The sequence below is a fragment of the Herpailurus yagouaroundi genome, unplaced genomic scaffold (genome assembly GCF_014898765.1).
Source record: "Herpailurus yagouaroundi ecotype Mexico unplaced genomic scaffold, PumYag 28, whole genome shotgun sequence".
NCBI classification, from domain to species: domain Eukaryota; kingdom Metazoa; phylum Chordata; class Mammalia; order Carnivora; family Felidae; genus Herpailurus; species Herpailurus yagouaroundi.
The window spans coordinates 167,055,734-167,070,511 of record NW_024412376.1 but is presented as its reverse complement, the minus strand read 5'-3'; the positions used below and the strand labels follow the sequence as shown (position 1 = coordinate 167,070,511).

The window sequence follows — 14,778 nt, the reverse complement described above, 5'->3', positions numbered from 1 at the left end:
CTTCTATTATTAATACTTTTCTTTACCTTTCTTTACTGTTTATGAAGCAGTAGGTTATCGTTTTCGTCTGTTTTGCATACATATCTTTCTTGTGTGATTTCCTTATCTGTAGGGATGTGATTCTGCGCTTCTTTCTTAAAATAATTTTTGGGTGGTATTTGATCATGGTATGTTTTTGTTCACTTTTACACGAAACTTGGTTTTCTTGGAGATTCCTGGTTTAGGCAGGCTTTTCTAATGTCATGGCTCTAGAGCTCCCTCTTCTGTTTTTTCTCAAAGTGGTAAAAAAATATGGCAGTTTGTTGAATGAAGTTGGGTCCTGTTTCCCTTCCTTGCTTTTATCTGGACTCTTCTGTTTTCTTTATAGTTCTGTGCTAGTCAGTTTGGGTTCGAATTACCATATATTTCTTAGTGTGAGGCCTTGTCCTAAAAGACAATTTTAAATGGTTAGTTTGGAGAATTTTTAAGGATTTAAGTGTGCAGAACTCCTCTTGGTTCTAGCTGCTGTTCTCAAATTGGCCCTCTGAGCTTTGTAGTGAGTTCCTGATGGTTCTTTTGAGGGTCTTAGGTTCAACCAACGGTCCATGGTTCCTTCTGCTTCCTCCTACATGTGGGCTGATATACACTGTTGTCTTTGTCAACCCTGCCCAATTATATTTTCAGTTTTGTGAGTCTACCTTATTACCTAGTGTTGTTGTAGATATCATTCTTAGGTTTTTGGCTTTGATATCTTAGTTGCTGTAGTTAATTTTTTTGTGGAGGGTTGGAATAGAGATTTAGTAAGACTCAAAAACTGTCCCGTCACTGCTACCATCTTCTGAAAATCTTCTGAAAAACAATTTTTAAGAATTGAAGATCTAGGGGGTACCTGGCTGGCTCAGTTGGAAGAGTATGCAACTCTGATCTCAGGGTAATGAGTTTGAGCCTCGAGCCTGACGCTTGGCGTAGAGATTACTAAAATAAATAAAACTTAAAAAAAAAGAATTAAAGATCTAAAGTAGATGATTGACCTATGTTAAATCAAGATGATAGGTGGTTTTTGGTATTGTTCTGTATGCTTAAGATAGTTTATGATTAACAAGATTCAAATCTAGCAACATGTAATGAGTCGTGCAAATACTTTTTTTCCTTCCTTTCCAGTGTGTATGTCTTTGTTTTCTTTCCTTTTTCTTGTCTTATTGTGTTAGTTAGGATCCCTACCTAGTATAGTATTCAATAAGAATGCCAGAGTATACATCCTTACGTAGTTCCTGGCCTTGGGAGAAAAACATTCAGTCTTTCATCATTATGTTTGATGTTAGCGGTGGATTTTTGTAACTGTCCCTTATTAAGTTGAAGACAGTACCTTCTATTACCAATCTGCGGAGAGTTTTGGGTGATGAATTTTATGAACTGCTTTTTCTGTATCTATTAAAATGATTCCATACTTTTTCTTCTTCAGTATAGTGAATTATATTGATTGGTTTTTGAATGCTGAACCAATCGTGTGTGGCTGAGATAATCCCCCTCATGATGTATTATTCTTTGAATTTTTAAAAAATGTTTATTTTTGAGAGATAGAGCATGAGTGAGGGAGGGGCAGAGAGAGGGAGACACAGAATCGGAAGCAGACTCCAGGCTCTGAGCTGTCAGCACAGAGCCTGACATGGGGCTCGAACTCACGAACCATGAGATCATGACCTGAGCTGAAGTTGGATGCTTAACTGACTCAGCCACCCAGGTGCCCCTATTCTTTGTATTTATTGCTGGATTATTTGCTCAAAGTTTGTTAAGTAATTTTAGTCTGTGGTCATGAGAGATACTGGTCTGTTTTTTCTTATAATGTCATGTAACAGAATATCTTTGTATGGTTTTGGTATCAAGATAATGCTGGGCCTGATAGAATGAATTGGAAAGTTTTCTGGAAGGGTTTGTGTAGAATTTTTGAGAAGAGTTTGTATAGAATTGGTATTATTTTGACTTAAATGTGTGGTAGAATTCATGGTGATGTCATCTGGGCCTGGAGTTTCGTTTATGGAAATGTTTTTAACTGCAAATTCAGCTTAATGGAAACAAGGGTGTTCAGGATGTCTGTTTCTTCTGGAGTGAGCTTTTGATAGCTTGTGTGTTTCAAGGATTCTGTCTTTTTCATGTAAGTTAAAACATATGCTGATATAATTAGTTGTTCGTATTATCCTGTTATTATCATTTTAATGTCTGTAGGATATGTAGTTATGTCCCTTCTCTACTGCTTCATAGTGTAATTTCTACCTCCACTGTGTTTTTTTTGGAGTCTCCCTAGAGGTGTATTTTATTTTATTTCATTACATTTTTCATTTTCTTTTATTTCATCAGTTTATTTTTAATCTTCTCACGATTAAATCAGTTTTCCTCTATTTTTCTGTTTGATATCTCCTTTTTTCTTTATTACTAATTTTCTCTTCTTGTTTTTGGATTTTACTTTTTTTACTAAGGTGAAACTAGATCATTTAAAAAAAAACTTTCTTCTTTTCTAATATATATGTTTTCTACTGTAAATTTCCTGCTAAGAATTGCTTGACTGTATCCCATAAACTTTGCTCCCATTTTGTTCTTGATTTCTAACTTAGCTGTATTAATGTTGGGGAACATGATCTTTATGAAATAGTCTTTGAAGTTTTCAAGACTGACTTGTAGCCTTGTGTGGAAGATTCATGTCTCGGGATTTTTATTATTTGCTTTATATTTGATAAGGAATAGTAAGTCTTTGAGTTTGTTTATCTTCTATTTCAGGTCTTGGTATGGTGACTCCTGTGAATGATCTGAGAGGGTCTGATTCAATCGCCTATGACAAAGGGGAGAAATTATTGCGGTGTAAGTTGGCAGCATTTTACCGACTGGCAGATCTGTTTGGATGGTCTCAGCTTATCTACAATCACATCACAGTGAGTATTAAGTGGGGTAGTAACTGAGTGGTAAATGGAATGTTATGTGTCTGACATCACTGCTTCCCATTTAGGAGAAGAGGAGGGTCGACTGAAGTAAATCTTAGAACACTTTCTTTCTGATTCCTGATTGCAGAGTATTATAATCTGAGAATTACCCACTTTGAATTAAAAATTATGAGAATAGTAGTTCTTTAAAACTCCTTTCTTGCATGCTAATCTAATAACTGTTTACCAAAGTGCAGTGGTCCTCCATTACATAGGGTTTTGCTTTCCACGGTCTCCGTTACTGTAGTCAACCAGCCCAGAAGCAGGTGATCCTCCTGGCGTATCGTCAGGTCAGCAGCAGCCTCATGCTGCATCACCTCCCGCATCACTCACCTCACTTGGTGTCCACGTGTTGGCACTTCATCATCTGTCATCATTGCAAGAAGGGTGAGTACAGGACAGGAAGACATTTTGAGAGAGCGAGGGAGACCACATTCTTGCAACTTTCATTACAGCGTATGTTACACTTGTTCTAGTTTATTATTAGTTGTGTTGTGAACCTCTTACTGTGCCTAATTTATAAATTAAACTTTATCGTAGGTATGTAAGTGTAGGAAAAAACAGTGTATGTAGAGTTTAGTATTGTCTGCTGTCCACAGTTTCAGGCATCCGTGAGGGTCTTGGAACGTCTCTCCCATGGATAAGGAGGAGCTATGTATAGGCAGTTCCCAAAATTCTTTATATGCCTAAAAACCTAAGAATGAAGGTATTTTTTTCCTACTCTGACCAAAGCCTTCTATTTCTCTTGGTTATTTATTTCTTCAGCTACTCCAGTTTTAGCTATTTTTCAACATGATCAGGACTTCTGTTTTCTTCAGTTGATTTTGCAGTAAATATTTATTGCGTGTCTCTTGTAAATATTTATTCAGTACAAGCCTTGTTCTAAGTCTGGGGTTATATCAGTGAATGTGACAAGTCCTGCCTCTGTGGATCTTCCTTCCTGCATCCCTGTCCACTGGCCCACATTCACTCCCTCTTTGGTTCAGCTTGGATTTCCTGGTGCTACATCATTTCGGTAACACTCTTTGCCAATGCTGTCCTCTCCCTCCTGCACCCAAACAGCTAATCCTGCTGCAGAGAGTCTCAACAGGGCCCACAGGCCTTCTCTGTAGGTTACAGACCCATGACACTGCCTGGCACCGTAGGACGTCTCACTTAGGAGCTCACTCACTACTCTCTCACTACTCTCTCTACTACTGTCTTTGGAACTCCTGACCTCTTTTCTTTTTAAAAAAAAATTTTTTTTTAATGTTTATTTATAATTTTTGAGAGAGACAGAGGCAGGATGCGAGTGGGTTAGGGGCAGAGAGAGAGGGAGACACAGAATCCGAAGCAGGCTCCAGGCTCCGAGCTGTCAGCACAGAGCCTGACGCGGGGCTCGAACTCATGAGCTGTGAGATCATGACCCGAGCCGAAGTCGGACACTCAACCGATTGAGCCACCCAGGCGCCCCTGGCCTCTTTTCTCTTATCAAATGACCACAGTGTGTCACAGAGAAAAGGGGGACGCCTGACTGATGTTTGCACCCATTCTGTGCTCCTGAGCACACCTCCTTCCTACCTGCAGCCAAACTTTGTTTCCCAGTTGGAATTTCATCTCTGTTGCCTTCTTAGATTCCTAATGCACCATCAGCCTTCTATTTTTTTCTTTGCTTTTCCAAAGAGATAATCTTTCCTTGACTCTTAAACTGTTCCAGTCTGTTTCTTCATTTATTTTCCTTTGTTGAATATTTCAAATTTTTAGTACAGTGCCTACCAATAGTAATAAGTGCACTTCACAGGGATGTCTAAAGAGGAAGTTGTAATCCTGCTGATACTCTTACCTTCTTCAGGCAACTGGTGTTAACAGCTGTTTAAATTGTTTTATCCTTTTCTCTATACCCAGCACACGTGTAGGTGGTGTGCACATGTGGACTTGTAAGTGGTGCTGGGCTCAGTTCCAGCGTGGACTCCAGGGTGGCGGTCTGGAACCCACCTTTGTGACCAGTGCACTGTGCTTGTGGCATGTGATGTGGATCTTTCCAGAGATACCGAGTTACTCTCCCCTCCATCTCTTCCCCCTGTTGCCCTTAAAGTTCGCTTTTCAAAACGCAGACCTGGCCCTGTTGTATCCACACTGTCGTGCCTGTTGTATGCACACTGTCGTGCCTGTAGGACGCTGCCTCCACCCTAGTGCCCCTGCTTTATTTCCCCCGAAGCAGTTCCCATCATCCATACTTGACTTTTGCCTTTTGTCATCCGTCTCCACTCGTGGGAACACTGACTCTGTGAAGGGTGCCTCTGTTGTGTTTCCTGTTGTGTCCCCAAGACCAGGAGCCGTGCTGGGCGTACAATAGGCATACAGTGAACCCTAGGGTGAAATCCCCCAGACCGAAATCTGGCCTCAGTAAAAACATCAAACAGGAACTCCGTGGTGCCTTTTGGTGTTTGGTCAGAAGGTCCCCTTCAGCTGCCAGAAGTGCCAGTTCTGTTTCTAGTGCCTGCATGGAAATTGCTGGCACCTGAGGCTGATTATGCCCGACCAAGTGCTCTGTGCGGAGATTTAATGCTCAGTGGTTGGCTAAGAATTAGTTCCATGAAAATGTTACAGCTGTAATAGGAAATGTAATCCTTGGCTTTAATAATACCTTCACATTTTGGGGGGGTGTTTAAAATGCTGTTTACCAGTAGTCCTGGTATCAATGCTATTTAAATAAGTTTAAATTGCCGAAATTGCTCCCCCTGCCCTTTATTCAGGACTTGGCAGAATTAAAACATTAGTTAAATGTTTACTATTCTGTAGATGATCTGTGTGGCCCTTAATACTGAGTAAAAAAGATTTTTAAGCACCAAAATATTTCCTGTATCTTGTGAGCTAGAGAATCTTTGAGGGAAAAAGTTTTATTTTTGTTTATTTTAACTACTTGTGGTATACATTTTTTGTATTATAATCTAAATGTTACCGTATAAACACTTAACAGCAAAGAAATACTAACGATATTTATCAGTGCAACCAGAAAGTGCGAACAGGTCATGGTGACCTTTCTGGGAAAGAGGACCATAGGGATTTTCTGCTGAAGGGATTTAGAGTGCTGGCAGGCATTAGGAGATTGGAGATGATTGTCTGAATTAGATCTCTGTCTTAAGATCGCATTAGGTTTAGAGAAGCTTTGGGGGGTGTCAATAGCTGGGGCCTTTCCATCCCTAAATGCCTCTGGTGACAGTGGAGTGCTGGGTTCAGCTCCATGTGGACTCCAGGGAATGCTAAACCTCAGGTGGTGGTCTGAGCCCACCTTGTGACCAGTACACTGTGCTTCTGGGACATGATATGGATCTTTGCCAGAGATACTGAGTTGGGTGTATTTGGTTTTCAGTGAGTGACCTTAAAATTTGTGACATGAGTAGTCAATCTCAGTGAGGGTAACGCCAGTCTCTTAGACACCAGAAACCTTACTTGGAGGGGCACCTGGGTGGCTCAGCCAGTTAAGTGTTAGACTTTTTTTTTTTTTTTTAATATTTATTTTTGAGAGCACGAGTCAGGGGAGGGGAGAGAGACAGAGAATCCCAAGCGGACTCTGCGCTGGCAGTGGGGCTTGAACTCATGAGCCGTGAGATCCTGATCTGAGCCAAAATCAAGAGTCAGACGCTCAACTGACTGAGCCACCCAGGTGCCCCGTGTCGGATTCTTGATCTCAGCTCTGGTCTTGATCTCTGGGTCCTGAGTTCAAGCCCTGCATTGGGCTCTGTGCTGGGTGTGAAGCCTACTTAAAAAAAACAAAAACAAACTTACGTGGAAATATCCTTCACTCTTTTTTCACTTTACATCTGTATTTAGCATCTTTTCTTTCTTTTTTTTTTTTTTTTAAATTAATGTTTGTTTTTGAGAGAGAGAGAGAGACCAAATGCAAGCAAGGGGAGGGGCAGAGAGAGGGAGACACAGAATCTGAAGCAGGCTCCAGGCTCTGAGCTGTCAGCACAGAGCCCAATGTAGGGCTTGAACTCATGAACCACAAGATCATGACCTGAGCCGAAGTCAGAGATGCTTAACTGACTAAGCTACCCAGGTGTCCCAGCACTTTTTCCTTTTTTTGCTTCAGACTCAGAAAATCATATTTTAAGCTTTTTCCATTAAAATATGTAGATTTATTAGGCTCACTCTTGGAAATACATGTTAATGAAATATGTCAAAGAAGAAAAAGTGATAGCATTATATATAATAATAAAGTTTGAGTCTGAATATCCAATGGTAGGTGGAAAATGCCCCAGTTATTCAACATCAGTGTGAGGGAATGTTACATACTATGAAAAGTATGTATATAGACCATGTGGAAAAAATGAAAAATAGTTATTACAAAAGAGGGAATATAAAATGTATACTGTTTATAACTATGAATTATGCCATAGAGACTAGGAAACAAGAAGTCATTAAAAAATGGTATGTAATAGTTTTTTAATGTGGAACCTGATAGTATGCTTGTAAAGTTTATAGGGAAGACGAAGTCCAAGAATGGCTAAGATGAACTAAGTGAGAGTTTTTTCCTATTAACTGAATTTGTAAAAGTGATACTAATTAAAATAGTGTGTTTTGGGCGAAGGAAGAGACAGACCAGTGGGACAGAACCGAGCCCAGAGCTGGATCTCATTTATTGAAATCAGAGGCACAAAAGAGTCTGCGTTGCAGAGCACTAGAGTGCACTAGGCAGTAATTGGTGCTGGCACAGTTGGAGTGAAAAATTGAAATTGGAAAGTTGCATTGGATTCCCACCTTATATATTTATACCCACAAAGGAATTCCAATGAATTCAGAATTAAATGTGAGAGGTAACACTTTAAAAATTTTAGAATGGGGGTGCCTGGGTGGCTCAGTTAGTTGGTTGAGAGTCTGACTTGTGCTCAGGTCATGATCTCGCAGTCCACGAGTTTGAGCCCCGTGTCAGGCTCTGTGCCGACAGCTTGGAGTCTGGAGCCTGCTTCAGATTCTGTGTCTCCCTCTCTCTCTGCTCCTCCCCCACCCACGCTCTGTCTCAAAAATAAATAAATACTAAAAAAAAAAAAAAAAAAAAAAATTTGGGATCAATATAGGCAAAAATCATTGACCTTTAACTTCTTAATTATTTATTTTTTAATTTTTTAAAATCTTTATTTACTTTTGACAGAGAGAGAGAGAGTGCGAGCAGGGGAGGAACAGAGAGAGAGGGAAACACAGAATCTGAAGCAGGTTCCAGGCTCTGAGCTGTCAGCATAGAGCCCGATGCGGGGCTTGAACTCACCAACCGTGAGTTCATGACCTGAGCCAAGGTTGGACACTTAACTGACAGAGCCACCCAGGCGCGCCATTGACCTTTAACTTCTGACCTAAGGAAAGAGGTCTTAAGACACAAAAGCACCTATTATAAAAGAAAAGATGGGTCAATTTGACTACTTTAAAATGAACAAATTTCTTATTAAAAGATGCCATAAAGAGAGTAAAAATAGGGGTGCCTGGCTGGCTCAGTTGAAAGAGCATGTGACTCTTGATCTTGGGGTTGTGAGCTCAGACCCCATGTTGGGGGGTACAGATTACTACAAAAAAATAAATAAACTTGGGACAAAAATCAGAGTGTGAAAAAAGAAAACCTACACCTGGAAGATTTTGCCTTACAGGTAACTAACAAACAATTAGTATCTAGAAAAGATAAAGAACTATGAGTATGAAAAGGACAAACCAGTATGGTCATTTTGTGACCAAAAGACAAGAAAGGAATTGCACAGAAGGGGAAATAAGATGGCTCATAAAAATATGAAAAGTTGCTGAACTCATTACTAACCAGGAAATTATAAATTAAAACCACAATGGAATACCATATCACAGACATTAGATTTTAATTTTTAAAGAAGATAATAGTAGAAGCACATTACTGGCAGGAGTGTCTATTTAATTAGGCTCTCTGAAGGTAATTCGGTGTCGCTCTGGAGAAATTTGACCATGTATGCTAGGAGGCAGGTGCAAGAATGTTCACAGCGTTTTTAGTAGCAAAATGGGAATCATGGCCATTGACAGAAGAATGGATACATAAATCGTATACTCATCAGTGGACACTCTACAGCAATGGAAGTGAACACATGATAGGCATGTCTGTCATTGTCTGGAGGAATCTCAAAAATACTGTTGAGGAAAAAAAATGTCACTGCAAAGAAAATACAGTATGATTCCAATTAGTTGAAGTTCATAAACAGATAAAAATGAAACAGTATACTGCTGAGGGATAAATATATATAAGATAAAACTGTAAAGAAAAGGAAGAAGATGCTTAACACATAATTCAAGTTAGTGGTTACTTTTGGGAGTTGGGGGAAGGGACACGGGGCTTCCAGGATACTACACGTCCTCTGTTCTGAAGTTTGTTGAAAGATACATGGGTGTTTGATTTTTTTGTACTTAAGTGCCTTTTGTACTCATGTGCCTTCTAAATACTCTATATGATGTTGCAAGAGAGAACTTTTAATGTAAGTAAAAATATCTGACATTTAACTTTTCCTTATTTTTCATTCCAACCAGTAGTAAATACACAAAGTAATAGTCTGCTCTATGTTTTTTGTTTTGGCCCAACTTGGAAATTGGGGGAATTGTGTGGTTTTGTTGTAGACAGTTAAAAAGGTGCATGCTTTTTAAAGTACAAGAACCGACTTTAGATATAAGCCTAGTGAACTCACCATTAATGGGAAAATATTTTCGGGAAGAATGGAAATCACGTGTGCATTTTTGAAACGCAAAGAGAGCAGGGACTAGGGTAATGGGGATTTAAAGAGAGTGGGTATCATGGAGGTGGATATAGAATAGGCTCATTCGTGGTCATGATTTACTGCCGTTGATCCTGTTACCGCTAGTAATAGTAATCGTGGGGAGATGCCATGTACTGATTATTTATTGTGAGTACCAGCCCTTATCATCCCCTATTTATGGACAAGGAGGCCAGGAGAGCAGGGTCCCCAGAGCAGCACAGACCATACTTGGCAGAGCTGAGATCTTAACTAAGGTCTTACCTGATTGTGGCTCCGCATGATGTCATCCTGAGGGAATCAGGTGAGTTTAGCATGAAAGTGACAGGAGGAGGAGGGTAGTTTCCCTGTATCTGAGAGCTAAATTGTACAAATAGGGGACTGGGTTTGTTCTGTGTTGCACGCTAGGAAGAGTGAAGAGAAATTCAGGAAGACAAATTTCTGCCGTGTGAGTAAGGACGTTTTGATGATCAGGTCTTTCTTGCTTCACTTCTGGCTCGGTCCCCGCCCCCGTGGGTGGCTGTTTGCTGAATGAAGAAGTGAGGCCCAGTGAGGATGTGGTGGGCGCCCCCCTGCCTCAGTACACCTGCCCCGGCAGGCCCCGGGTGTGCATCTGTTTGGACCACTATGGAAGTCACTGTGCTGGTTAGGAAGTTGTACTGAACACCCTAAGTCCTTTCCCACAGATGCCGCGCTCTGCCTGCCTGGCTCTCATTGCCGTTCTTAGACCAGCAGTGAGTGCGTCCCAACCGAATGGCTTTGGGGAATCGTTTGAGTTCTCCCAGAATCATCCTAAAAATGGGCAGGACTCTTTTTTTCCTGTTGTCACTAGTATCTAGCGCAGGTACACGTTGAACGAATTGTGGACAGAAAGCAGTGGAGGAAGGGGCACGATCATGTGTAGAGACTTTCTGAAATCCTTCATCAGCGGTAAGGAGGAGGTCTCTGTTGTTTGTGATTTTTATGATCGTTCATTATCCTGCAGGTTTTGAGGACCAGAAAGTTTTGGCTTTCACTAGTATATGCCTCCGGGATGCCACCTTCTGGCCTGTGATGCTGGTTTGGTAGCCACCAGGTGTTTTCCCTATAAAGTTAATTGTCATGAGTGTGACCAAGATGCACTTCATGCACCTGATAAATTACTACAGCGTAATGATACAAAGCTTCCGGTACCTCATAGCTTCGTGACAGATGCTGTACTTAATGTGCTTTCCTGTGTAGCTCACTGAATGCACACAAGCCTGTGTGTTTGTGGGTGGAAAGAGATGCAGATCATTCCAATTGTATTTTTGAGCTAATTTTCCTTACAGACCAGAGTGAGTCTGTGTGAGTAATTCCTTTCGGTAATTTTCCTTACAGACCAGAGTGAGCTCTGAGCAGGAACATTTCCTCATCGTTCCCTTTGGACTTCTCTACAGTGAAGTGACCGCGTCCAGTTTGGTAAGAATATCCTTTTCTTCTTGGGCGTTATGTGTGTTTAGGTCATATTAGATGATGAAACACCTAACTCTACGGGACATATAAAACCCAAGAAAGGGGACGAAGTTTATGTTTTGTGTGACTAACTCAGAAAAACTTTAGAACTAGTTATACACACTTTAAACTTTGGTTTAAATAATACCTAGTAAGGGTAATTTGAAATCCTCTTGACATTGAAAATTTTGATTTGCTTATTTTCAGGTTAAAATCAATTTTCAAGGAGATGTGGTAGATCGCGGGAGCACTAATCTGGGAGTAAATCAGGCCGGCTTTACATTACATTCTGCAATTTATGCTGCAAGGCCGGATGTGAAGTGTGTGGTCCATATTCACACGCCAGCAGGGGCCGCGGTGAGTGCGTTGCCCTGGTGGCAGCTTACATTTGAAAGCTGTTTAGTGAAAGGCACGCCACGTTTACTCACAGCTGCCCTCTTTTGAGGCAAGTCAATAAACCTAATTTTGTTGGAGTGAAGAAGGTTTTTTCCTAAGTTTGACTTTCTTAAAAGAATTTTTTTCTTTTTCTAAGGGGTCCGTATACTATCCAGTTTTGGAAAACCTGTGTGAGCGCAAGTGTCCGATAGACTTGACAGTTAGCAAATCATAGTGTATTGAGGGTGAGGTCAGATTTCAGTGTAAGTGAAGACTGCAGAGACACCTTGTTGGAGAAGAGGGGTGGGAGGGAGGGGCTCAGGCAGGCCGCAGGAGGAGGCTGTGGACTCAGAAAGGATCAGCTGGAGGCAGGAGACCTGAGCCCACTGATGGGATGTGGGGAGGAGCCAGGTGAGACAGCGAGAGGTTGAGGCCTGGAAACCCCTAGATGTTCTGTCTGGAGCCAGCAAGAGCAGGGCTGGGTCGTGAGAGGAGAGGAGGAATGGCTGTTGCAAGAGGAAGGCACAGACATTGTAGGCTGTTAGGAGACTGGCCTCCGAGCCTAGAACTTTCCCAAAGCCTGCCCCTGCCCAGTCACCGAGCCCTGGCCTTTCTGGTGCTGACAGCCCAGACTTCCCAGTATGAAAATGCCCATTCCGGTATTTGGGACGGTCATGTGACAGTGAAATACTACAACTATCTAGAATTGGCTTTTTATCAGCCATTTTATTCTTTTTTTTTTTTTTTAATTTTTTTTTCAACGTTTATTTATTTTTGGGACAGAGAGAGACAGAGCATGAACGGGGGAGGGGCAGAGAGAGAGGGAGACACAGAATCGGAAACAGGCTCCAGGCTCTGAGCCATCAGCCCAGAGCCTGACGCGGGGCTCGAACTCACGGACCGCGAGATCGTGACCTGGCTGAAGTCGGACGCTTAACCGACTGCGCCACCCAGGCGCCCCAAGCCATTTTATTCTTTAATGACTTTGTGGGCTTATTTGTACCACACATGGATTCAGTAATGTGGAATTATATGATGTTTTAATGTCACGCATATTGGATTGTTTTGATGCATGTTAGACCTGTCTAGTTTATTTTACTTTGAACATGTGGTTCTAGATGTGAACAGAAGAGTTTCGTTAGATCTATCCTTTTCTGAAGTTTTTTTTTGTAAAAAGATGCATGCACTCCCAACCACATGCATTTTAAGGAACTATTTGAGGTCCCTTTGAGAATATGGTTCCAAACAGTTTACCATGTGATATGTTTTAAAACTTACCAAATCACTTCACTTGGTAAGGAAATTCTTCTTACAAGAAGGCTGTGAAAGGAATTTAATGCTGTATCGCCTTTTTTATTGTGGTGTCTTTTTAGGTGAACTTGTATGTGGCATTGTTGCGCCCACCTCTAAACACTATTTGAATCTTTGGAAACTGTTCTTTCATCTTGGTAGAAAACCTTCAAAATTAGCACATTCTGAAGTCAGTTTGGGAAATTTAAGGAAACTGAAGGGCTATATGAATGCTTAAGGTTTTTTCTACTTAAATAGAAATTTTACAGCATAATTATCCTAAACTTCAGAAATTTGCTTTTATGTAAATTTCTGGTTTTGGTTCACCTACGACCTGAGATGAAAAGTGTATCAGAATGTCTCTTTGCAGTGTCCCGATTCATTCAGGGGAAGCGATGGTCGGTCCTTGCGTTAGGGCCAGGGTCATCTTACCCTGAAACCTGAGCTCGCTTGGCATTAGGAGTTTTAAGTGCACATCACTAGCAAGCCCCAGAAGTTAAAGTTCATCCTAAGTTCATAGGTTCATTTATTTCTCAGAAGGTAACAAAATAAAATCTGTCCCCCTGTTTATTTCTTTGAGGAAAGCATGTGCCATGTCATCAATGTGTGACCCTTGATTTCCCTTCATTCATGGTGACTGCGTGTTCTCTAGGTCTCTGCGATGAAATGTGGCCTCTTGCCGATCTCCCCGGAGGCACTTTCCCTTGGAGAAGTAGCTTATCATGATTATCATGGGATTCTGGTTGATGAGGAGGAAAAAGTATTAATTCAGAAAAATCTGGGGCCTAAAAGCAAGGTCAGTGGGCATCTAATGTGGTCTTTATTTTTTTATTTAATTTTTTTTTTAAATTTTTTCAACGTTTATTTATTTATTTATTTATTTATTTATTTATTTATTTTTTTTGGGACAGAGAGAGACAGAGCATGAACGGGGGAGGGGCAGAGAGAGAGGGAGACACAGAATCGGAAACAGGCTCCAGGCTCTGAGCCATCAGCCCAGAGCCAGACGCGGGGCTCGAACTCACGGACCGCGAGATCGTGACCTGGCTGAAGTCGGACGCTTAACCGACTGCGCCACCCAGGCACCCCTGTGGTCTTTAAATTATAGAGGGAAGAAGAAAAAGTTAAAGTGTCAGTCTTCTTGCCTCATTCCTTAGGGCTTTCATGTTTCTTTTTCAGGTTCTTATTCTGCGGAACCACGGGCTCGTATCCGTCGGAGAGAGCGTTGAGGAGGCTTTCTACTACATCCACAACCTTGTGGTCGCGTGTGAGATCCAGGTGGGTGGTGGCCACTCTGTTCGGTCTGCAGCTTATCTGGGTGTTTGCAGCGTTTTCATAGAGTTTTGGTACTTGTTTTGTAGGAATGAGTCTTTGTGTAATCTCTTTGCCAAAGATGAGCTCATGGATTTGGAAATCGACCAGAGCAAATGCCATTTCACTGGCTGAAACTTACAAATGATTACTGGGCTTTCATTTCTAGTTTTCTATTGCTCAAATACGTCAGTCGCCACCATTACGGAGCACCCGGCATCGGGCGGTTCCTAGATGTTATTACATGTTCTTTCACTTGCCCCTCACAGCACTGTTTGTGAAAAAGCACGTGCAGGGAGGCAGAGCCTTGCCCCTGGCCCGTGTCTGTGAGCGCCGCTGAGCCAGGTCTGCTCAACCCCAAGTCTGCACTCTGCATGTTACCTTGACTTACATTCAATGCAGTACTGCAGTCCCCAGGCTCCTCATACGGTCTTCAAAGGTGCTCTGCTTCCCCATTTCTCCTCCAAGCATGAGTGCTCAGTATCTTTGTCATGCTAAAGACGAGCTTCTGAAAATAACCTTGTGTGTGAATAGTCTGTTGCTGTCCATCCTCCATGTTTTATTCTTACACTCTGATGACTTGGTTTCTTTTGAAACGTACATTTCTGTTTCAGTCATCTCTTGTAGTCGTCTGATCCTTC

The 14,778-nt window shown here is 41.5% G+C and overlaps 1 protein-coding gene across 11 annotated transcripts in view; it reads left to right on the top strand.

Moving 5' to 3' along the window:
- Window positions 1-14,778, top strand: part of ADD1 (adducin 1) — a 54,260-nt gene that overhangs the window by 18,312 nt on the left and 21,170 nt on the right. For all 11 annotated transcript variants that reach the window (XM_040489091.1, XM_040489103.1, XM_040489106.1 and 8 more), the window contains exons 4-8: window positions 2,752-2,903; window positions 11,048-11,128; window positions 11,369-11,518; window positions 13,479-13,622; window positions 14,006-14,104. In XM_040489091.1, the coding sequence (XP_040345025.1) occupies window positions 2,752-2,903; window positions 11,048-11,128; window positions 11,369-11,518; window positions 13,479-13,622; window positions 14,006-14,104 (626 nt within the window). The remainder of the gene's footprint in view (window positions 1-2,751; window positions 2,904-11,047; window positions 11,129-11,368; window positions 11,519-13,478; window positions 13,623-14,005; window positions 14,105-14,778) is intronic.